We start from the raw sequence: 23,606 nt of genomic DNA, 5'->3' as shown, positions 1-23,606 counted from the left end.
CGTGCGGCCGTGGCGCGGAACGACCCCGATAGATTACCGGTTTTGCCCTCTAAGGCTATTCCCAGTGCAACGTTTCACTTTGCAGTTTCCAAGGCCTGGGTAGCAGCCCGATAAGCCCCAGTTCAGTTTCTTCCGCGTACCAAGGTCTGGTAACAGTGCCGGCCTCGTTTCATCTGGACGAAACTTGTATCCTCTCTCTCCTCTTCAATTTCTTGCCACATCATCACAAAAGCTGATGTGTCATCCATGAAACGCTGAAGACATCCCGCACTGGGAATAGCACGATTTCTCGTTTCGATCCCATTTCTCCCCTCACGAGACAAGCACAAGCTCCTCCTCTCTCCCAAAACCACCACTCCGAGTTGCCGACCACCAAAACCCCACTTGGCCTCTCTCTCGCGGCGTAGCGCCGCCGCCGCCTCCTCCTCTCTCGGCGCGATCGAGAATGTTCTACTCGCACCAGCTCCTCGCGCGGAAGGCGCCGCTCGGCCAGATATGGTGCGCCTCCTCTTCCCTCCAGTCCGCGCGTCCCAATCGCCTCGTTGCTGCTCTAATTTTCTCGTTTCCCTGGACTCCTACGTGTCGCGACGCGCTTCTCTGCGATTTTCCGACAAGTTGCGCTTAATCCGCTCCTAATGCTGGCTCCGCGGCTGGTGGATTAGCCCACTAATCGCGCCCTCTGTCGTTGCAGGATGGCGGCGACGCTCCACTCGAAGATCAACCGCAAGCGGCTCGACAAACTCGACATCATCAAAATCTGGTGAGCGGATTGGGCCCACCCGTTCGAATTCCGTCCGGTTTTCCTTGGATTCTATGTTTGTGATTTTTTTTTTCTGCGATTGTTGTTTTAGTGAGGAGATTTTGAACCCGTCGGTGCCCATGGCTCTGAGGCTCTCTGGGATCCTCATGGGTGAGTTCGACTTTGTTTGCGTCCCCAGCATTTATCCTCGCATTTTTGGGATGGGTTTTGATGTGCTGTGCTGTGCTCGAAATGAGCGAGCAGGTGGCGTGGTGATCGTGTACGAGAGGAAGGTGAAGCTTCTGTATGGTAATTTATTTCCTCTATTTGCTGGATTTTTTTTACAAGTGCTCATGCTTTTGCCATCTCAAATTAAATGGGTGTTTCCTTTTGTCGCAGATGATGTGTCTCGGTTTCTGGTAAGATTAGTTGAAGTTTTGTCAGATTATTTCCTGCGTCCTGCTCGATAGATTTGATTATCCTTGTGAGTTCAGTTGGAGTTATTCTTGTGCTAACTTCTCGTGCAGATTGAGATCAACGGGGCATGGCGGATCAAACAGGCCACGGACCCCACCGTCCTCCCCAAGGGTAACGTCCAAGCTAAGTAAGTGTGCTCTCGATCTGCATCCGTTCCAGAAGCTTCTAGATGTTACATGCTGGGGTTGGGGGTCTTGTGCTTCGGTTTGAGGAAAGTTGCTTGTATGTGCATACTCGTGATGTTGTTACTGAGGAGACTTGGTGTTTGTTTCCCAGCTCCCCGTAAATGGAGATTGCTGTGTGAGTTCAGGCTTTGGATTGGCAACTGCTGTAATCCGGCTGGGATGTTCGTGGAAGTTCATAGTAGAGCGATGTCGGTTTGTTTGGGTTGAATTGGTATGTATTGCAGTGTGTGTACCGTGGGAAATGGAAATGGGATTTGCATATAGCTTGTGGTTGCAGTGGTAGCCTACTGTGCCCTTACTCACATGGCTCTTGTTGTGCTTGCTGACGGTACTTCCATCTGTTGTCTGATGTGAATCAAAATGATCTTCTCTTGCCTGGCCTAATCACCCAACTGTTTGCTCAGATTTTATCTCGGCAATGCCTATTTGGTTAGAGACTTAGAGTTGAGACGCGCTGTCTGACCTTGGGTATTCTAGCTGTAGGTATGAGGGTCTCAGCCTCTCAGGCAGGCATTATCAGCCTCTGTGTTTATTCAAATGCATCGAACATTTGCCAATCTCAGTTTCTGCTCGTAACCTCTTTTCGAATACCTCAGTTTCTCCCTTCTGTAAATAGCATGGAATAGCTATGAACTGGTGATATATGGAAGATTGTTCTTTGCTAAGAGTAGGAAAGTAATGCGGCTTTCAATATAAAGAAAGAATGAAAGAAAGTAATGTGGCATGCTTCTCTGAATTTGGAACTTCTTACAGGTACGAAGCAGTAACACTTCCAGAGAAACTTATGAATATGGAGGTGGAACAGCCCATGATTTTCTCAGAGGCTGATGCTACCAGGTTCCGGGGAATGGTAATCCCTGTCACCTATATTTCAGAAAAATGATTATATTCATACAGTATAATAATCACCACAATGCTCGCAATTTTTTTATGTGTCTACCTGATTGTCTCCAGTCTTCTAACTAAAATTCATGCCTCTTCAGCGATTGGATGATTTGGACGAACAGTATGTTAATGTCAACCTAGATGATGATGACTTCTCTCGTGCCGAGCATCATCACCAAGGTTTGTCTTTGTGCTCTTATTGATTTCTTTTGTGTTTGCTTTATGGAGTACTTTCTGACTCTAGGATATCTTCTCAGCTGAGGCTGTGAATATCACCCTGGTCGATAATTTCGAGTCTGGGCTTGCAGAAACTGATGTGTTCAACCGTTTTGAGAGGTAAAGCAAAGCTAAATATTTTTATTTACATTCTCTTATCATTTACTGTTGTATGCTTCTTTTTCTTATCTTGTGTACAGTACAAATATAATTATGCAAAAATGCCTTGTATACAGATTTGACATAGCAGATGATGAGACCACAGTCAATATCAGTCCTGATGGACACCCACAGGTTCCAAGTATGCTGGTTCCCTCTCCTCCTAGGCAGGAAGACCCTCCTCAGCAAGAAGAGCCGTATTATGCTGCCCCATCCCCTGTTCAAGAAGAACCTCACCAAGGTTAAATCAAGCACATGATTCTCTATGGTTCTATATGGAAACAAGACTCGAGTTTTTTAAGACTAGAAATTATTTCGTTTTTTTGCCAAATGATAACTCATGTCAATTATTCATTGACATGCTGTTTTAGTTGAGTGAAACTTGCATCCGAATTTTTTCCAGTTCATGGTTCTTCCTGAAAGCTAATGACAATTTGCAGACTTTGTTAGGATATTTTGGAGAATATTTTGTTTAATGAAATAGCTAAAACTATTGATGTTTTATCTCCCATTGACTATGTACATACTCAAATGGCTACATCAGAACTCTATTTCAGAATAAATGACTAGGTAGGAGGTAGCGCACTCTTGGTTGCAACTACTGAGTCTGCTAACTGCTATACGGAATATCTTACCTTTTTTTGGCACGCATTTAGTTCTCCTTCGTGATTTGTTTTGGATTTACAAGCTACCTGATACTTTTGACTGCTGAAGATAATTTGACTACATGTGTTGTTGTATTTATGCCATGTTTGAAATATCTTGTTGCAATTATTGATGGTTCTTTTGCATGGGGTTCAAGTAGAGGGGCAAGAGGAACAGAAGGTGAAGGTAAATATATCAAGCCTGATTACATCTATGGTATAATATATAGATGGAGAAGGGGTTGTTTAGTTTGTTCTTGTTTAACTGAGCTAGCACTTTTTTCTGACACAGCAACAGCAACCACCTAAAGCATCAAAGCGGAAAGCACATAGGAAACTCCCCCAGGTGATTATGGATAATGATCAGATAATGATCCCAGGAAATATGTATCAGACATGGCTGAAGGACACATCTAACCTTGTCTCAAAAAGGCGTAAAGTTAACACCGTAAGTTTTGTTTGATTAACCTGTTTTCCTTTAGATTCCCGTACCAATTCTAATAAGGAAAAATGATTTTTATCTTACTTGCAGAATTATGGTTTTATTCGATCAACCAAGATAAGTGATCTCATGAACATGCCCCCGGTTGCTCTAATATCTTACTGGGGCAAGTCACCCTCAGAATTATATTATCCTAAGCCACTTATGCAGCTGTGGAAGGAATGCACTGAAGTCAACTCTGCAAAAGCTTCATCTTCAGGTCACTGCATTATTTCTAATTTTGTGTCACTTGAAGAAATTCTACTATTTTAACATGCTAAATGCTAATTTAAAAACCTTCACTGTTTATTAATTTCTCAAAGCAGGCCAGCCATCGTCATCACAAGAAGAACATCCGAGAAACTCGCCACCTCATGAATTTCCACCTCAGGTTATTTCAGACTCTTTCATTTTCTACAAAAATAGCAGCCCTTCCCTATGAGCCAGTCATCCTGATGAGTGGTTGCATTTGCAGCCCGAAGGAGAATATGAGATGGAAACAGGAGCTCACCCAATGGACTTCACAGATGGCCTCGAAAAACGCAGAGGAGACATGAGTGCAGAGTATGACAGAGCTTATGAGACTTTGCTTAGTGACCATAGTGTTACTCCTGGAGGTCCTGGTAAGTTGAGAAGAGAATAAGTTTAGATTCGTGCTTATATAGATAGTCAGTAACATAAATCCTTCACCAGGGTTAAGTCGGAGGTCTGCTTCGAGCTCTGGTGGTTCTGGACGCGGGTTTATACCATTGGATCCAGAAGTGCAATTGCCATCAGGAAGTGGAAGGTTACTGTCCACTTATAGTAATAGCAACATGTCACCTATATTGGTACTCTGAACTATGGCTATGTGATCTTTTAGCACTGAAAGAACTTGGCCATCTAAAGGATGTTTTCGTTTTCACAAAAAAGAAACCTCCTTCAGTATATGCTTGAAAGGGTAGACACTGAAGTGTAGTGTCTCCTTGATGAAGTGTCAGGCAAACAGAATTGTTTAGCTCCGTAAGGTCCTTCAGTATCTTGGTTAGGTTCTTATAGTGCCCCGTGCCATGGTTATTGAGCAGGTCCAAGAGGCAATATTCATCTGGAAGAAGCTTGGGGAATCTTGATCCAGTTGATGAAGACTTTCCACTGGAGCAAGAAGTGAGGGGCTTCAAGATGAGAAGGCTTTCAGATTTTGGGCCAACTCCTGGTTGGTTGCATTTCTGTCCTTTATTCGCTCTGTTATATATAAACATGTGAAATTGTTTTCTCGAGCATGTGAAAATGTTGCAACCAACGTAGAATTTAACAGTTAACATTTGGTTTAGACCTTCTGGAAGAAACACCGACTCAAACCCCATACGAGAAGCGCTCTGATCCTATCGACAAGGTCACAGAATCAATCCAGTCGTAAGTATCCTGAACAAAGCTCATAGTGCCTGGGTAACTTAAGTTTGTTAAAATGAAGTACAGCAGATGCACATACATTATCTGATGCTAGAGTTATATTCATGCAGGCACCTCAAACTACACTTTGATGCCCCAGGTGCCCTGCAATCTGAATCACTAAGTCTGCTAGCTTCTGGGATGACCACAGCCAGGGCAGCTCGATTATTCTATCAAATGACCGGTATGTGTTCCTCTGTTTGCTTGTACCAGAAAAAAAAGTGTGGTTGCTCGAGTGAATAAGAACACTAGCTTTGTTGGCTTACTGACCATTCATAGTTTCTTTAATTAGTTTGGCCACACTTTGGACGCTATGCAAGATGCTTTCCTTTTGGTTACATCATGGTTACTAAGCTGATATTGCTAGGAAATTTAGCATCCTTACTTTGAATCTATACGTTATTCCACAGCTTTCTCAGAATGGTGGCAAATAATAGTTCTGATAAGTTTCACACTGTCCTACGCTATCCCAGCCAGATAACTTTGGTTTACTGAGTTTGCTTGAAATGTTTTACGCTAGAGCAATGTCTAATGGGAAGTTTATCGTAGCACTCATTCAGTTTTATTGTATTGCTTTAATGGAACATATTATTTACTGAGGAGTGCTTGTTCATGCAGTTTTGGCAACTTCTGATTACATCAAGGTTACACAGCTGGAACCATACGGGGACATCTTGATCTCCAGGGGAGCAAAGATGTGAATGTGACTTGGTGCTGAGAGTCGGGAACAGTTTTGCTGCCGAGGTTCTTGCAGTGCATACATCCGTGTTGATATTATAATTTATACAGCGCTTACATTTTGCACAGGAGGTCTGTTAGGTCATATTATTGTTTCTGCTGAAGAGAGTGATAGGAAGCAAGTTATAAGGCAGTAGACTTGTGTTTTAAGTCAAAGGAATGTTGATATTAGACGTTTGATAGGAAAGCGAGTTATTATATAGGATTGAAGTCCCATCACACACACACACACACACACACAGAGAGAGAGAGAGAGAGAGAGAGAGAGAGAGAGAGAGAGAGAGAGAGAGATGGATTTACTGCGCTACGGCTACACATTAGATTTCGTCTATATTGTATGTACGGTTCAGGATAGTTTATGTGTACCTGATCTTACCACTTTACCTTTTCAAAATATGATTATGCATGTAACGAATCTGAATGCATATTGTCAAGGAGGTATTATCGACCTGATACTCATCGATTGCTAAAAAAAACCCTTGTGAGGTCACATCACCTGATAAGGTTTATAGTGATCTCGACCATAGGTTCTTAACCAGCTAACCTTATCTGTTTGTCCATATATTATCGCTGACCAATCTGTCTTATCCACTAGTAATTCATTCAAATAATCCATTAATCCTTTAAAGCCCTAACGACGCCTGGAGCTCTTCACCGACAACAGCCAACGCGGCCGTGCCAGCCTGCCAGGACAGGTTTCTCTTCAACGACAGCGCGCGCGCGCACGTGCATGCCCCGTCATCTGTGATCAGCGTCACGTTTTGTCGGAGCAAACCGTTTTCTCATGCCTGAAGAAGGGTCCGGCCCCGAGGTAGGCCCGTGAAACAAGGATATATCCGCTTACAACTCTTCATTAATTTTTAATTGCATTAATTAACTACCTTCCTACTATATATGTGACCGTTTAAACCTTAAACCAACCTCTCCCTTGTCTCTCTCTTTCTTTCTCTTCTCTTGACCTCTTTCCTTTCTTGGCCTCCCTCTCTCCTAAGTCCTAACCCTTCCCGTTCTTGGCCTCTACTCAACCTACTTTCCGATTTCCATGGGGGGCACTGTCACTGCCAGGCCGCAGCCGCATGAGCTGGTCCGGCAGCTGCAGTTCCCTCCTGGTTACCACTTCGTGCCGACCGAGGCGGAGCTCGTCGACGTCTACCTCCGCGGCAAGATCGAGGGCCGGGAGCCGCCGCTCAACGTCGTCAACGAGGTCGCCGTCCTCGAGTGGCAGCCCGGCAGCCTCGTCGGTAAGCAAACCCGGCCCGGCCGGCGTTCAATTCTCTCTCTACTTAATAATCACCTCAGCGAGCAGGCATGCATATATCTAGTCATCATCAGTCGAAGGGTTTATTTTTAATGAGATAGTTATACGCAGATCGATAATCTTTTCATTAAAAATAAATCCTCCTACAGATGATGACCCGATACATGCATGACTGGCTGAAATTATATATATTAAACTAGTGAGGTGACTGCATTTGCGCAGCTAGTATTGATATTGTAAATATATTTTGCATTTTTTATTTAATTATTATTTATAAATTCAAATCTTTCTCATCACATGCTACTTGTTTCAGTGCTAGTATAGTTGTGTCTCCTTTTGTTTATATCTTTCTTTATTAGTGATATGGCCACATTGCAAGTGCACAGCCCTATATCACAACTGCCTATCTTCTCGATCTTAGCTACTACCATTCACTAGTAGTGGTAGTAACATGTTCCTTATCTACCAGCCCTTGCAGTAATGCTGCCCACTGCTCAGTTTATCTGACTCAATTGTTCTTTTGTTAGCTTCCCTATTTTATGATCCTCTTAGTCGTCTGTTGCTACTATGTTTAATTTTTTCGTCTGTTTCATGGCGCCATGCCTCCATGACCTAGTTTCTGTTGAGGAACAATCGATCCAAATTTCTTGTTTTTTGAAAGCCAACAAATCGCCATAGTGCAAATCGCCATAGTGCAGAGCACAAGATCCCGTTCAGAATTTTAGCAATCTATGTTCATGTTCAAGCATGATGAACTTATATACCAATCATGGTCTGATCGATATTGTCCTGATTTCTGATCTGCTTGTGGTGTTATTTTTTTGAGTTTGTGGTGTTAATTGTGAGGTACGGTGTCTTGTAGCAATGTCAGCAACAAACCTTTGGAGTAATGTCAAGGACCCTCCCTCGGCAAGGACCGGGATGCACGATACGTATCTTTATATGCAAAATGATGGATAGATTTATATTTATAAATAGAAATATATTTTAATGGCATTGTGGATAATTTATAAACATGTGTATGTGGTTTTAGGCTAAATTTTTGTGATGGTAGTGGTGCGTAATTTTAATTTTTTTTTCTCCGATTAACGTGTGAATTTCTAAACTTTGACAGCGAACGTGCAGGCTCTGTTTGTTGGCCAAATAATAAGATAACAGATAGAGCTACCTTTCGTACTGATATTAATAATTAATCTGATAGATGTTGCGGATTAGTAGCGCAGCTTGTTTTGTTGATCTCGCGCTGACCGTAAAAACGTACTGCGTGTAGAGGCGTACAAGGGGTACGGGGAGAACAAGTGGTACTTCTTCACGGCGAGGGAGCCGTCGTCGTCGAACAAGGAGGAGGAGCCCAACCGGAAGGTGAGGGTGCCGGGCGTCAAGGCGACGTGGAAGGCGACGGGGAGCCTTGTGCCCATCTCGGCGGAAGGAGGCGCGCGGCAGCGGGAGAAGGTCGTCGTGGGGACCAAGAGGGTGCTCATCTACCAGTCCAGCGACGCCGAAGAGGATGGCAAGTGGAGCATGCACGAGTACATCCTGAAAGGCCACGCCAAGGTACGCATGTGTACAAATGTACATGCATGCTTGCATGCATATGAACATATATATTAGACCATTGATTTTTCTTACACTATATTGGAAATTATTACAAAATCAGTATCTCAATAGTGATCTGAATACAAATCTATTGATGTAACTTTTGTGCACTAATATATGCATATAACTAATAATTACTGGCCTGGTTAAAATTTTTAAAGTTTGACTTTTGCAAAATACAATAAGCCTTACATTAATGTGCCTAGATGTATTACTATGTAATTTTTTTCTTGACATTTGGGTATGGTCTTCAACACGTCTTCGTCCATTACTTTTTCTAAGAGTTTTGTTGAATTTTTTTAGATTAAGGAAAATTCCGGCCTTGAACATTCATTGTTGAAATTTATTGACGATATAATTGTTTGAAAGTATTAGTCAATAAAAATAGAAACATATTTTTACATCACAAATATTAATTAGTATTTGTGTATATTTACGGTCAAGTTTATAAAGTTTGACTATGTGTCATAAGCATCTTGTATTTGAGAATAAAATGAGTATTATTTTTTGAGACATGATACAGATGTCGACACTCATGTGCACTCATGCCACCATATTCACGTGCGCGCTTACAACTTTGAGAGTGTGCATAATTTGTTGATGATAGATTAAAATATTTCTTTGGTACGTAACTGGTATAATTTCTTAAATAACAAGATCTATGCATAAAAGCATGTTAAACAATTTTAGGGAAAAATGTGAATATCAATTGTTGTGACCCACAAAATCTTTTTATTTTCCTAACCATTTGACTTAAATGCATTTATATTCATCCTTCCATGATAGAACAATAAGATAAATCTGTGCTTAATTGTCTAAATATTTTATTTCTCTATACCTAGATCATTTTTTCTTAGACCAGGAAAAATTGCAAAGTCAAATTTGGTCAAAGATCTGTTTTCCCTAATAATCACTATTGGAACATTTTTTTGCTTGAACCAGTACATTATAAATGGGACATATTATTGCCAAAAAAATCTGTTGAGATAATTAATGTTTCTCAAGGAAAATAATACACAGTTAGGACATCTAATTTTTTACTGACTCAATATATCACAATTCTAACTTGGAAGACACGATTCCATCTCCTCCTATTAGGGATGTAAGTTAGATAATTTTTGGGTTATTGAGTCGACCCAAAAAATTGATATATGAATTAGGATGGTATTATGCGTAAATAATTTGGGAGAAGAAATAAATTAGAGTGGCATGTCATCGTAATTAATTAGCTGACCCAAAAAACACCATTGGTTATTACCTACCCACTTGTATTCTTACCTTCTGTATTGATTGTTTTTCCATGACATGCATGTATGCAGATAGGGCAGTATGCCCTGTGCTCGATTCAAAGGAAGCAGCACTCGGACACCGTGGACGACAACGCCGGCGAGGGCAGCAGCCGCAAGAGGACTAGGGCAAGGAACGTGGATCCGGAGAAGACTAAGAAGAAAAGGACGACCAATAAGGCTGCCGCTACCAAGAGAACTGCTAGAAAAAATAAGACCTCTTCACGCGCGAAGGAGGGACAGCACCAGCCGGAGGAAGTAGCACCTGTCAGCCCCGTCAAGCCGCCATGTACGCCGCCCCAGAACCTGCAAGCTCTTCCCCAAACGCTGCAGCAAGAACAGAAGGCGTTGGCGGTGCACGGTGTGCCAGTCCTCACCGCCCCGCCACTGCAGGGATACCCACCTCACCCAGCAGGTGGAATGCTCGGAGATTATGCCCCAATGCATGAAGAAGACGGCAGCTTCCAGTGTGATGACGACATCTCCCAGTACCTCGAGATACAGAAGCTTCTGAGATCCTGCAACCGAGAGGAGCAGCTACCGTGTTACACTAGCAACGAGATTAATGCAGACAGCCATGCTCAGTATCAGCTCTACCAGCAGTACCAAGATGATTGCGAGTTCCTTGCAGTTGAGGACCAGCATATGTACACAGCAGCGCAATACCAGTGCCAAGACTCTGACCTTTTCCCCAGCGACGCAACACAGAGTAGCAGCATCTGGAACCATGATGGTCAGCATCAGATTTACCAGCAAGAGGTTGGAGGTGCCTTTGGAACACCAGATCAGCATACAATTGCTCAGTACTATGACCAGTTGCCTTACGAGCTCATGGGCAGCGGCTATCTGCCTGAACAAGTAGGCTATTGTTCATCATCTGACCAGTTCATTGGGAGTGTTCAGGGTGACGCTGCTGCTTCCGGAAGCGATGGTGACATGGGTCTTGCTGCTGCTGTTGATGAATTTGATGCTATGAGCATGCTGCGTGATGATGATCCCGAGGACTTGGGCGCACAGGATGGGAGCAATAATCCAGAAGCTTTGCTGAGTCAGTATCCTGGGTCAAGGGGACAACAGCAGCATAGTGCCCACGGCCACGTGTGTGACGGGCCACCCTCTCGCTCTATATCTGATTTCTGGACCAAGACACTAGGTGATGCTGTTCGTGGGTGATCTTCTTACGATCCTTGGAAGGTAAAAAAGGTGCAGCTTTTTTACCTTCCAAGGACCGTAAGTACTGAGGTTGGGGGCGTGGTGGTTGCTTTGGTGTTATTAGTTTATAGTAATTATCGGACCCTGGTGATAATTGTGGACATGGTGATGGGTGTCCCTTTTTTGCAAGTTAGTGAACTATTTGGGTGTGTCTATGAACTATTTGCGAGCACCATTTTATTTGAGTTAAATAATTACATCCTATGTTAGTAGATATAAGATATGTTATTTGACCTACCAAGTCTGTTGATAAGCTTAAGCTTAGTCTCTTGCTAGGGTGGTCTGTAAAAAATACGTCATTGTGGTGATGGTTGTGGTTGGGTGTCCGGAGCTTTTTGCTACTCTCTCTGTTCCAAATTATAAATCGTTTGACTTTTTTGACACCAAGTTTAACCACTCATCTTATTCAAAAAAATTATAAAAACATAGTCAAATTTAACTCATTATTGAAGAACTTGTATTGATGAAGTAAACCACAACAAAAGAAATGATATTTTGCATAAATTTTTGAATAAGACGAATGGTCAAACTTGGAGTGAAAAAAGTCAAACGACCTATAATTAGGAACGGAGGGAGTAATAGTTGCGGATATGGTGGGTGTCCGGAGCTTTGCTAATTGTTGCAGATATGGTGATAGGTGTGTCTCTCTATACTTTTTTTTTTGGAACAACAGTTGCTCTATACTTAGTGTTGGTGAGCATCTATATAGCATTACCTGCTGTTTTCCTTCTTTTTTTTTTGAGAGGATGCTGTTTTCCTTCTATTTAGACACGCACACACATACACCGGGCTGTAAAGCACTCTCAAACCACAGATGGGCTTACTTCCCAAAAATTTTCACCCAAAAATTTTCACTTTATCTTTGAACGCATGTATGAAGCACTAAATGTAATTAAATAACAAAACTAATTACACAGTTTGGATGTACACGACGAGACGAATCTTTTGAGCCTAATTAGTGCATGATTAGCCATAAGTGCTACAGTAACCCATATGTGCTAATGATGCGATCAAATGCCTCAAAAGATTCGTCTCGCGATTTTCAAGTGAGTTCTGAAATTAATTTTTTAATTAGTGTTCGAAAAATCCTCCCGACATCTGATCAAACATTGACGTGACACCCAAAAATTTTTGGCAAAGGGAACTAAGAGCAACTCCAGCCGGGCCCTTAAATGGGACTCTATCTCTTGTTTTAGTCTCCCAGTAGAAAAAACATCTCCAACCGAGCCCCTATGCGAGCCCCCATTTTGGGGAGGCCACTAAATTTTGGTCCAGAGTCCCTAGAACTGGAGGCCCTCTAAATTTAGTCACCCTGCTGGAGTTTGAAGCCCTTAAATTTTTATAGGCTGGCTCCTAAAAGCAATATAGGGGCTCAAATTTAGTCTCTCCGTTGGAGTTTCTAAACGCCCAGCCCAAAACTCCAAACGCGGGCCCCGAATCCCCGACGCCGTCTTCGACGGCGGCAGGCCAGCAGCACGAAGCAGCGGAGGACCGCCAGGCTCCGGCCGGCGGTCGGACGGCCTACGGAACGGCGGCGGGAGGAGGAGGAGGGTCTGGAGTCTGGACCGACCCCGCCCGCCCGCCGCAGCTCCCGATGCTGAGGCAGCTGGTCCGATCGGGCAAGCTCGCCGACGCGAGGAGCCTATTCGACGCGATGCCGCACCGCGACGAGGTCGCCTACGCCACGCTCCTCGCGGGCTACGCAGCCGCTGCCGACTTCCCCGGCGCGATGGCGCTCTTCTACCGTCTCCGCGCCTCCTCCCCGCCCCACGCGGCCGCGGACCCGTTCGTCCTCAGCCCCGTCTTCAAGGCCTGCGCTTCCGCGGCCGCCGACGCCGGGATCCTCCGGCACGCCGCGGCGCTGCACGCGTTCGCCGTCCGCTCCTCGGCCGTGTCGTCCGTGTTCGTCTCCACGGCGCTTGCGGACGCGTACGCCAAGGCCGGCCGCCTCGAGCTGGCGCTCCAGGTGTTCGACGAAATGCCGTCCAAGAACGTGGTCTCGTGGACCACGCTCGTCGCCTCGCTGGCGCGGGCCGGCCGGCGTCACGACGCGCTCCGCCGCTTCGCCGAGATGCGGGCCTCCGGCGTGGCCTGCGACTCCCATGCCTACGCTGCCGCGCTCACGGTGTGCGCGGATGCAGGGCTGCTGCTGCGCGGGCGCGAGGTGCACGCGTTCTGCGCCAAGCTCGGCCTCGACGCCACGCCCTACGTCGCCAACACGCTCGCTACGCTGTATGCGCGATTCGGCGACGTGGACCGCGCGCTAGCCGCGGTCAGCTGCATGAGGTCGCGCGATGTTGCCGCGTGCACGACACTGATTGCATCCTACGTCCAGACCGGCCGTGCAGAGGAAGCCATCGAGGCGTTTGTCAGAATGCTTCACGACGAATCATCGAATTCTGCATCACCCAATGAGTATACTTTCTCTGCCGTAATCGCTGCGTGTGCAAATATTGAACTTGTCTATCTTGGTGAGCAGATACATGCACAAGCTGCACGGAGAGGGCTGTCTCATGCCCGCTCTGTGGCGAACTCCCTCGTCAAACTCTACACGCGCTGTGGCTGTCTTTCAACTGCTACCAATGTGTTCCGGGAGAGTATTGTCAAGGATGTAGTCTCTTGGAGCGCAATTATATCAGGATATGCACAGGAAGGCTACGCCGAGGAGGCTTTTGCTTTGTTCTCTGAAATGAGGCATCATAGCAGTTGCCCTCGGCCAAATGAGTTTACTCTTGCCAGCCTCTTAAGTGTGTGTGCAAGTGCTTCAGCAATGGATACTGGACGCCAGCTGCATGCGCTTGCTGTGTCTGCTGGACTTGAACACCATGCGATGATCAGGAGTGCGCTCATTGACATGTATGGAAAGAGTGGTAGCATATCAGATGCTGAAATCATATTTTCCAATCGTACTAAAGATGATGTGATCTCATGGACTGCTATGATCGTTGGGCAAGCTGAGCATGGTCACAGCAAAGAGGCGCTTGAACTGTTTGAGGAAATGTGCTGTTTGGGGCTAAAACCGGACCATGTTACGTTCATTGGTGTACTCACTGCTTGCTCTCATGTGGGGGAAGTTGAGCTTGGGTTGAGATACCTCAACGCAATGAGCAAAAAGTATGGAGTGGAGCCTTCAAAGGAGCACTATGGTTGTGTTGTTGATTTGCTGGCCAGAGCTGGTAGAGTACATGAGGCTGAGGAGTTGATTGGAGGAATTGCTGCTGATGAAAGAGATGGTGTGGTTTGGACATCTTTGCTTAGGGCATGTGCAGCTCGAGGGGCAGAGGAAACTGGAAAGAGAGCTGCCGAGAGGGTGATGGAGGCAGAGCCATGGGGTTCAGGAGCACATGTGGCAATGGCGAACCTCTATGCCAGCAAAGGGCAGTGGCATGAGGCAGCCCAGGAACGCCATTTGATGAAGCAGAAAGGTGTTGTAAAAGGGGCAGGGTGGTCATCTGTCGAAGTTGGAAGGGAAGACAGAAGGATCGGAGTGTTTGTTTCAGGAGACCAGACAAATTCCCAAGACAATGCCATCATTGCAATGCTTGACTTGATGTACTACGGAGCTGGAATGGTTTGCCATATCCCTGATCAGCTGGATTTAGGACCAGAAGTGGAGCTAACAGCTAACTAGTAATCCTGAAAGGATCACTCACTGCAACGGAGAAGTTTACAAGGGTCCTTGCCAATTGCCATGGCGGAACATCCATTACAGGACAACATAAGGTCTGGTCATCTCGCTTATTTTGTGCTTCTGCTTTCTGGGAATTCTGAATACTAATGCTGTACTGATCTGGATACAGACCTTGATAAGGTGGATGCAAAATTTAGTATTCATATATTTAGGGTGCACTGATTTCCTGTCCAATCAAGTATTCTGAAAAAGGAATTCTATTCGAATCAAATAAAGCAGCTGTGGCAGGCTACATGCTAAGTCAGGCCAAGTTGATTTCTGCATTGGACTTGTATTGCAGAAGCTGAATTCTTTACTGTACTAAACCGACGTAACCTTGGTGTGTTGCCCAGTGGCTTGGAGCGCAGTATGAATGTGAGTGACTAGCTGCCTGGTGTTCTCTTTTACAGAAAAAGCATGGCATTTTTGAAGCCATATGCCCATATTCATTTTTCCTGTGAAGGAAGCCCAGCCACCATATGTAAGGAAATTCACTCTTCACGACAACATTTCCGTGTGCCATGCTGCCCTGCTCTGTAGTTTGTACACCTTTATCCCTTTTTGATAGAGATGGTAGTAAATTGTTTCCTGACTAACTTGTTGATTCCTTGGTATGTTGTTGTAAAGGCTGATAATGTCGATCCTCATTCTACAATAATAGAGGGGTTACCTTTTATCCCTTGTGCCAACTAATCATATGATATTTTTTAACTCTTTTACAACGTTGACGACAGAATGGTGTAATGCTTAATCATGTCTATTCTATTTTACAGCCTTTTAAACCTTGTCTCCTTGTTGTACATGATATCTCTTGAGTGCAAATTTTCAGTGCTTGGTTCAATGCGCTACTTCCTCTGTTTCGAATTGTAAGTCATTTCAACTTTCTTGGAGATTCAAAATATTTTTACGTTTGACCAAAATTATAGAAAAAATTATAAAGATTTATAGCACCGAATAGGTATACTATGAAAGTATATTCAATAAAGAATCTAACAGTATTTATTTGGTTTCATAAATGTTAATAATTTGTTATATAAATTTGATCAAACTTGAAATATTTTTGATCTCCAAGAAAATTGGAATGGCTTACAATTTGGAATGGAGGGAGTAGATGCTATCATGTGTGCGTGTTTTCTGTTAATTTTTGAAGGGCCAAGTACACTGGTTTCATGAGTAGTAATTGAATGGAATCTGGATATTCAAAGTGCATGGGGGAATTTTCGCCGTGGATCCGCGAAGCAGCCCGGTTAATCCCCTTTTGGGTATGATAATTGCGTCTTTTCTTTTTGTAAATCTTTGCAGGAAGCAGGTGAGGCCTATGAGCAGAACAAACTAGCTGCACTAACCACGCATTATATTTGAGCGATGGTAGGGCCAGGGTAGGAGCACTTGGGGTTAGAAAGGAACAAAAATCACCGGTGACAGATACTCTACTAATGGAGTGGTAGCGCAATGATGCCGCTTTGGTGATGGAGCTTAGCTTAGGCTCCGGGAGACGCTTTAACTAACCCCCGTCCTACTCATCTCTCCATCCACAGCCGTTTACAAGCTTTATCCGGCCGTGACTCCGAGGCACCAAACCCCAGGGCAGGCCCTACCGGAATCATAAGCCATGACTATGTCTCGAAAGCTCCTCAGGTCAGTAGCGTCACACTGTCACTACTCTAATCCCTTGCAATGATGGAGTCAGAGCCGGCCGATCGATCGACCTCTCCAAATTGCACTACCGGTAGAAAGAAAGGGAACAGATCATCACTAATCAAGGACAAAGCAAAGCTACCACTTTAGTGTCTAGTACTTGGTAATATTCTAGGTTTACCACTAAACCTCCCCTCGTAACCTGCTTCTAGAACTGAAAAGAAAGTAAAAAAAGGAAAAAAGAAAAGATTTCTTCGCTTTCATGTGTAGCATCTCAGGAGCAGAGGAGCTCCATTCCCATGGCTAGGATGTTAGGCTCCACTGGTACGGATCATGGAGGGAGAAGGATGCCCTTGGTAGCCGACGTGTCGAGCCCAGGGGCGACCACCTCGGAAAGGCGGGACAGCTCGAATCAGCCGATCGTGCCGCGCGGAGCCGGGGCGAGTCCGAACTCCAGGTGGCCGCCGGAGGATCGGCGATGGTTGCCGGAGGAACATGCAGCGAATAATCCGACGGGGACGAATCGAAGGCGCGCTTCCGTCGCGGCAGCGACTGTTTGACGGGGAGGAACCGGAATGTGAGGGTGCGAAAAGGGATTAGGAGGAGGATAGGAATGGGAACGGGGTTCCTGATTTGGGGGGTGGCACGGGCACTTGGCACTCGGGAAAGGATGCGCAAAGACGCTTTGGGCTGCTGGGGCAGCGGCAAGTGGCTGGCCGGGGGCAAGTAAGTGAGCACGGAAGCGATGCCCCTTTTCTGTTTTGGCTGCGGCATCGGGTTCGGATTCGATGCGTGCCACGCGATGCCTTGTTTTGTTTGCTCGCGGAGGGTATATGTCCGTTCCTTAACACGGTGTTCCGTTGAATTCGGGTGGGGTTTGGTGCCGCAGCTAGCCGGGCGAGAGCACTGCAGCAGCCAGCGTGATGGCGAGGGGCCTGTTGGTGGGAATAATAATCGCTGTTCTCGGAGCGGAAAACAGAATCATCCATGCTTATCCGTGTTGTGCTTCTGCTTCCAGCTTCAGGTATATGGTATGAGAGATTTATGTCATGAGCAGACATCAAAGCGCCTGTAGCTCAGTGGATAGAGTGTCTGTTTCCTAAGCAGAAGGTCGTAGGTTCGACCCCTACCTGGCGCGTTTTGATTGTTCCATTTTTTGTTGGTACCTAAATTTATTACTGTTTCTAAAAGACTTCATTAATTTTATAACCACGTTAATACTTTGCAAGGACATTTTTCACTACGTTATTATGGCTGGATACGTGTCATGCTTTTTTACCCCACTGCGCTGATAGTGCACTTGTGTAGATCTCTTCTGAACAAGTGCCAACTTCAGCAGACCTAAAACTAATCATACTAGTCTTTTAGGCCCCGGGCGTGCAACGGCGTAGCTAGCCATATCACCTGGTTGCCCGACATGATTACAGTAATCCTGCACCACCACAATAGTCAATCATTGCTCCCGCACTATTCAAACCCATCTTACGTGCTTCATTAGCAGCTAATCTAATCTAATCTAACCAGCAGGGGCTTTCCCCCTCTTCCACACAGCAAGGTCAAGCTTTGACGCCGGAGCTCCCCTCGCCGCTCGCGCACGGCTGCCACCACAAATCAAAAGGGCAACAGCCGACCCAATCACCGGTTAGCGACACCAAACCTGCCTCCGCTGCGACGGCGACGAGCGGCGGGTCACGCCGCCGTGTCTTCCCCCCACCAAACCCTCCTCTTTTTGTTAACATATAAACTACGCCGACCTTCTTAGAGAGAGAGAGAGAGCAAGCGAGGCGAGGCGCCAAAAGCTAAGCTGCCGGTAACATTTGCATATTTCTCGGCGATCTCCGGCACCTCACATGAGGGTGAAGACGACCCCCGCTCTGCCTCCTGCCGCGGCGCCGGAGAATAATTTGCAGCCTCCTAGCTATGTGAACTAGGTAGCGGCTAGCTGGAGCACCAGCGCCAGCGCGCCTGCTTTCCACGATGCCCGAGCTTTTGTTTTGTACTGGAGAAAACGGGGGAAAGGGGGCCACTTTTTAACCCCCTTTCTGTGAATCATGCAGGTTTTTTAAGAAAAACTTGTGCTAGTGATGCGTGTGTGTTTTTATCTTTTCGCGGACGCTAATGACGCGCATGTGCTGGGGAGATCAGAGTGCTGGGTGGTGCATTCTGTGTTCTTTATTGTAGTGTGGTGGCTGATTTTTCACTCTAGTTAATTGGCATTATCTGTTGCTGTAGTAGCAGCAGCCGTCTACTACCTTGCTAGCTAGGCGAAGGTTAGTGATCTCGGCTTTCATTAGAGAGAGGCTGAGGCGCTTGCTTACACGTAACCGGGCTGGGGCTAGGGCGCCGACGGCAACGGCCGGGGGGTTGTTCCGACGTGTCCCGTCGGCCGCTGCCTGCTGCCGCGCCCTGCGCCCATGAGCAAAAATAAAACCATCGGCAAAGCGAAAGCGGGTAACAAAAGGCACCACACGTGTGCACAGCGCCCTCCTGAACTCCGCTGTGGCTCCGTTCCGTCCTGCCGCGTCCCCGTGTCCCGGCGCGGCCCGCCCCGTCCCGTCCCCTCCTCGGCGCGCGCGGGCGCGGCGCCCCTGCCCGCTCGCCCGCCCGCCCCGCGCGGCCAAAAGCGGCGGAACTGGCTGGTTGTGGCCGGAAAGAACAGGAAGCGGGTGAACGACAGGAGCGAACAGGGAAGGGAAGGAACACGGCCGTCGGCCGCGGACGCCGGACGGCCCGGCCGGGCCGTGCCCGCACGCGTCAGATGCCTCGAGCCAAGTTGCCACGGCTCCACGGTCGCGAGACACCGATCTGACTGACCAGTCTCGTGTGGTTGGAGACTTGGAGTGTTGGACTTTCGGTCCCATCCCCCACCCGCAGGCCGCAGCTCAACGCTTTACGCCAATTTGAAACGCCGGAGTCCCGGGGATTTTACGAGCTGCCGTAGTGGTGCCGTCCGAATAAGTCCCCGAATCCCAATGTTCCAAACGAGTCCAGGACGCTGCGGCGGTTTTTTTTTTTGAATAAATCGCTGCGGCGGCTATTGCAGCCACTCCGTTGCACGCGTGGACAGGCAGGTCCACGGGCGCGCGGTGGTTCGATAAAAATGGCCTGCGATCACAGAAGAGCAGAGACTCTTTCCTTTCGCCACGATCCACGTGAGCGACATTCGTACCGGGCGCCGGCCTCGGCGCGAGGGCCCCCACCAGTCCCCCACCACCCCGGCACATGCACCACGGCAGGAGGCCAGCCAGCAGCGGCAGGGGTCATCGGCATGAAGAAGCTTGCATGCGATGCGACCTCATAATTGTGCCGTGTCTCCAGTTAATCGGGCCATCTTCCTTGCAACATTTGGTCAGAAAAACCGCCGGAAACATAAATGCGGCTGCCAAACGGCACTCCGTGCTCGCACACTGGGAAAAAAAAAAGTCGACCCTTCAGTTTCAACCCGGCGACTTGCTCCTAGCACGTCGCAGAGGATCGAGAGCTCTGTGTGTTTTTCAAACTCGAGCGGAGGATCGTGACAAGCAGCGCTGTTCCAAGCATCCGCTTCGGGACAACGGAACGGGGAAAGGGAAAGGGGGCGGGGGCGACGTGGACGCGAGCGCTCGTCGGCCGTTCCAGGCGTGGGGGCGTGCATGGAAGGCATAGAAAAAGCGTGGCCCGGGCCAGGCCGAACTCAGACCGAGACCGTCGGGGCAGAGCCAGCCAGCGGCGAGCCGAGCACGCCCTGGGGTGTGGGGCAGCCAGCCAGCGGCAAGCGTGCCCCGGGGCAAGCCGGATCGAGAAGAAGACATCCGAGTCGATCTCGCGTAGTTTGGGCTGATCGAGGCCGGCATCGGTGGCCCCGCCACACGCCCCCCGCGCACGAATCTCCGGGCCGGGCCACGCCAATGGGCAATGGCGCGCGCCCCTGCCCGGTACAGTGGCACACTGAGCAACGCTTGGGCAGACGTTTGTTTACGTGCACATGGATCGTCTCATCTGATCTGATGGGGTCCCCAGCTCCGACACTCGCAAGTCGAAACTCATGTTAGTTACTAGTTTATACTACCCCATTTAAAGGAAGTTTAGCTCAAATGGTATGGGGGAAATGGATGAAAGAATGGATGGATGGATTGCAAGGTTGTAGAAGCAGATTGAATTGCTATGTTTGCTTGTATGAACTGAATTTTCAACTAGGACGACGCCTAGTTCAAATGTACAAGTCTAATATTGGCATCCCACACCCACCAACCACTAAATATTGTACGTCCCTCTTGGATGTTGATCTAGTGATCCAGATTAGAGTTTGCACGGATAAATTAAATTGCACCTGATACGTTCCCTAATCATAATCACCGGAAAAGGAAAAGAACATGTCTCACAATATTCGGGAAATATTGTTGACCCCAGTAACTAACTACTACCGCATGAAACAATTTGGTGGCACACCACCAATCATTATTGTCTCATAATCATCACACCTCCTAAAAATTTAAGCTTCTAGTAGTATGCTGCAACACTAATGCGGGAAAGAATAAGCTTTATATCCATTCATCAACAGTACCACATTCCCCTAACAATAATTAAAATACTATATGCCCAGACAAAACACACAAAAGAAAAACAATATCTAGAGTACTAAGAGGCGGATAAATGTATTAAACACAAAAGTCCACAGATAAATGCCCCAGAAATAGCCTATATAAACCCCACATCCACCTCACCCCAGCCAAAGAATTTCAAGTAGCAGCTCTCACAACCTCTCCACTCCCTTCACTCTCCCAGACCTCACCTTCAGCTTTCGTTCCAAAACCCAAGCAGAGCCAAAGCCCCCGCGGAACGCCACCACGTGGTAGCCAGCCGGCCGGCGCCGCAAGCTGCGAGCGCTACAGCCTACAGGACACTACAGCACGGTGCCAGAGTGCCAGACAGCCATGGCGGCCGCCGGAGCAGCGCTGCGGCTACGCCTCCTGTACCGGATGCTGCGCGTGGGGGAGCTCCTCGCGCTCGTGGCCTTCCTCTCCTGGTCGTCGTCCCGCGTGCCGTCCGCGGCCGCCGCCGTGCTGCGCCTCGCGGGGTCGCTCCTCCTCAACGCCCGCTTCGTCTTCGTCCTCGGCAACGCCATCGTGCTCCTCCTCTTCGCGCTGTCCAGACACGACCTCTCCGTCTCCTCCAACCAGCAGACGAGCACGGCCAACGCGACCGCCGCAAACCCACCGCCTCCGCAGGCCGCGCCGGCCGCCGCCAGCGCCAGCTTCCCTTCCTTCGCCACGCAATCCGCGACGCCCTCGAGCACCTTGTTGGAAGAAGCCGCCTCCTTCGGCACGCCGGCGGCTCCAGCGCCCGCGGCCATGGAGGCGCCGGAGGCAGTAGTAGCAGCAGCAGCGACCCCGGCGGCGCCCGAGCCGGCGCGCGCGGGCGCGGCGTTCGAGGACAAGCCGGCGGCGCGCGCGAGCAGGCTGGCGCGCGCGCCGAGGCGAAGCAGGTCGGAGAAGATGGGCCCGCGCCTGGCGCGGCGCGCCGCGTCCCCCGAGCTGCGGCGCTCCGAGTCGGAGAACGGACGGCGGCGGCAGTCGTCCGTGACGGCGCGCGACGTGCAGGCGTGCTGGGGCATGGACGACGCGGACGAGTTCCGGCGCACGGTAGAGGCGTTCATCGCGAAGCAGACGCGGTTCCACCGCGAGGAGTCCCTGACCATGGCTGGAGCGGGCGCGCACTGCGGGGACGCCCCGGCCTTCGCCGGCGCCCTCGCCGTCGTCGAATAAAGTTGACGTAGCGGTGGAAAACACCCTGTGCAGAGTACATAAAGGAGAGGCTTCCCTCGCTGAACTTGTTTCGTGTTCATACTCTCGCCAATGGCTCTGCTGCTCCTGTTCTTCAGATCTGGTCATCTGGAGGTCCCTTTCTTTTTAGTTTCTCTTTTCTTGGCGCATTTCTTCGTCTCGTTCGCCCATAGGAAACCTGCGAATGATCGAGTGGACGAGGGGTTTTGGAGCCGCTGGATCGCGGATCCAGCAGAGCGATCGAAAGTCCTGTGGTCTGGCGACGAAGGAAATGGACTGAATTTGCATGCATGTTCTTCCCGACGGCTCAAACGACGTGAAAAATCGTCGTGAACTCGGATGTTTCGTTTCTGATGCGTACGACGATCCGAATTTCTGGAGACTTTTGGATGGATGGGGTGGAGCCGCGCGCCCGTGCGGCGGTTGAGGCGACGCGTCGGAAACCCGGAATCAGATTCGAACAGTGCGCAGCATCGACAGTAGTTTTGGAACACTGCTCACCCAGCCAGAGGTTCTTCACCGGTTCTCGGCCGTGTTTGGTTGCAGCCTGTAAATTTTTTGAAAAGACATCTTTCTATATTTGAAGTACTAAATATAGACTAATCATAAAAATAATTACAGAACCCGTCTGTAAATCGCGAGACGAATCTAATGATTCTAATTAATCCGTCATTAGAGGTTATTTACTGTAGCAATTTAGCATCTAATTACAGCTTAATTAGGCTCATTAGATTCGTCTCGCCATTTACAGACAGCAGTCGCAATGCATTTTTTATTTCGTCTAGATTTAAGTCTCCATACAGGTGCCGGAAAAAAAATTTGGAATTTGGAATTTTGTAACTGAACACGGCCCCTCGCTGGCCCTGGAGCACACGCCGGCACGGCACGGCTGCGCAGTGCCTGCCATGCGCCCACGAATTGAACCCGAGGCTGACGCGACACGCGCGGGCGGGCGGCGCGAAATGGCAAGCTCTCGCTTGCTCGATGTGTCCCGCCGCTCCGTGGACTGCCTGCCTCTGGGCGCTCCTCGGAAAAGATAGATCGGCCGCTCGTGCCCGCCGCCCGGCCGGCCGCCGGACAACGCACCTTGCGTGGAGTGTGGGAGTCCGCGAGCGGGCACGCACGCACGCACCCGTCCATCCATCCGTCCGCTGTGCTTCCCCCGGGGGGGGGGCCTACGGCGACACGGCTGCTCCGCACGAGATGACGGGAGGGGAGGGGAGGGAGAGCGG

The 23,606-nt window shown here is 48.2% G+C and overlaps 3 protein-coding genes and 1 non-coding gene across 7 annotated transcripts; all 4 read left to right on the top strand.

Annotated features, from left to right (window-relative positions):
• Positions 1-263: 263 nt before the first annotated feature.
• LOC120664516 (sister chromatid cohesion 1 protein 1-like) lies at positions 264-6,411 on the top strand. Of its 4 annotated transcripts, none has more exons than XM_039943777.1 (20): positions 268-498; positions 692-760; positions 852-910; positions 1,004-1,048; positions 1,139-1,158; positions 1,267-1,343; positions 2,155-2,251; positions 2,385-2,466; positions 2,544-2,622; positions 2,739-2,902; positions 3,467-3,492; positions 3,604-3,753; positions 3,838-4,006; positions 4,113-4,177; positions 4,262-4,409; positions 4,480-4,573; positions 4,851-4,978; positions 5,097-5,178; positions 5,286-5,398; positions 5,833-6,411. In XM_039943777.1, the coding sequence occupies exons 1-20, from the start codon at positions 446-448 to the stop codon at positions 5,913-5,915; spliced, it is 1,803 nt and encodes a 600-aa protein (XP_039799711.1). In that variant the 5' UTR covers positions 268-445; the 3' UTR covers positions 5,916-6,411. The 4 variants fall into 4 exon arrangements, with proteins under 4 accessions (XP_039799709.1, XP_039799708.1, XP_039799711.1 ...); XM_039943776.1 differs by having other exon boundaries at positions 269-498; positions 3,598-3,753; XM_039943775.1 differs by having other exon boundaries at positions 264-498; positions 1,004-1,158.
• Positions 6,412-12,723: 6,312 nt separating this feature from the next.
• On the top strand, positions 12,724-15,759 carry LOC120664515 (putative pentatricopeptide repeat-containing protein At3g47840). Its single transcript, XM_039943773.1, has one exon. The coding sequence runs from the start codon at positions 12,899-12,901 to the stop codon at positions 14,933-14,935; it is 2,037 nt and encodes a 678-aa protein (XP_039799707.1). The 5' UTR covers positions 12,724-12,898; the 3' UTR covers positions 14,936-15,759.
• Positions 15,760-17,677: 1,918 nt separating this feature from the next.
• TRNAR-CCU lies at positions 17,678-17,750 on the top strand. The gene has a single exon. It is a non-coding gene; the product is annotated as a tRNA-Arg (tRNA).
• A 3,559-nt stretch (positions 17,751-21,309) lies between these two features.
• On the top strand, positions 21,310-22,677 carry LOC120664514 (translation initiation factor IF-2-like). The gene has a single exon (XM_039943772.1). The coding sequence runs from the start codon at positions 21,526-21,528 to the stop codon at positions 22,354-22,356; it is 831 nt and encodes a 276-aa protein (XP_039799706.1). The 5' UTR covers positions 21,310-21,525; the 3' UTR covers positions 22,357-22,677.
• Positions 22,678-23,606: the final 929 nt, after the last annotated feature.

Source organism: Panicum virgatum, chromosome 3N, assembly GCF_016808335.1.
Source record: "Panicum virgatum strain AP13 chromosome 3N, P.virgatum_v5, whole genome shotgun sequence".
Lineage (NCBI taxonomy): Eukaryota > Viridiplantae > Streptophyta > Magnoliopsida > Poales > Poaceae > Panicum > Panicum virgatum.
Note: the sequence above shows the minus strand (reverse complement) of the source record. Positions and strands in the feature narration are given on the sequence as shown.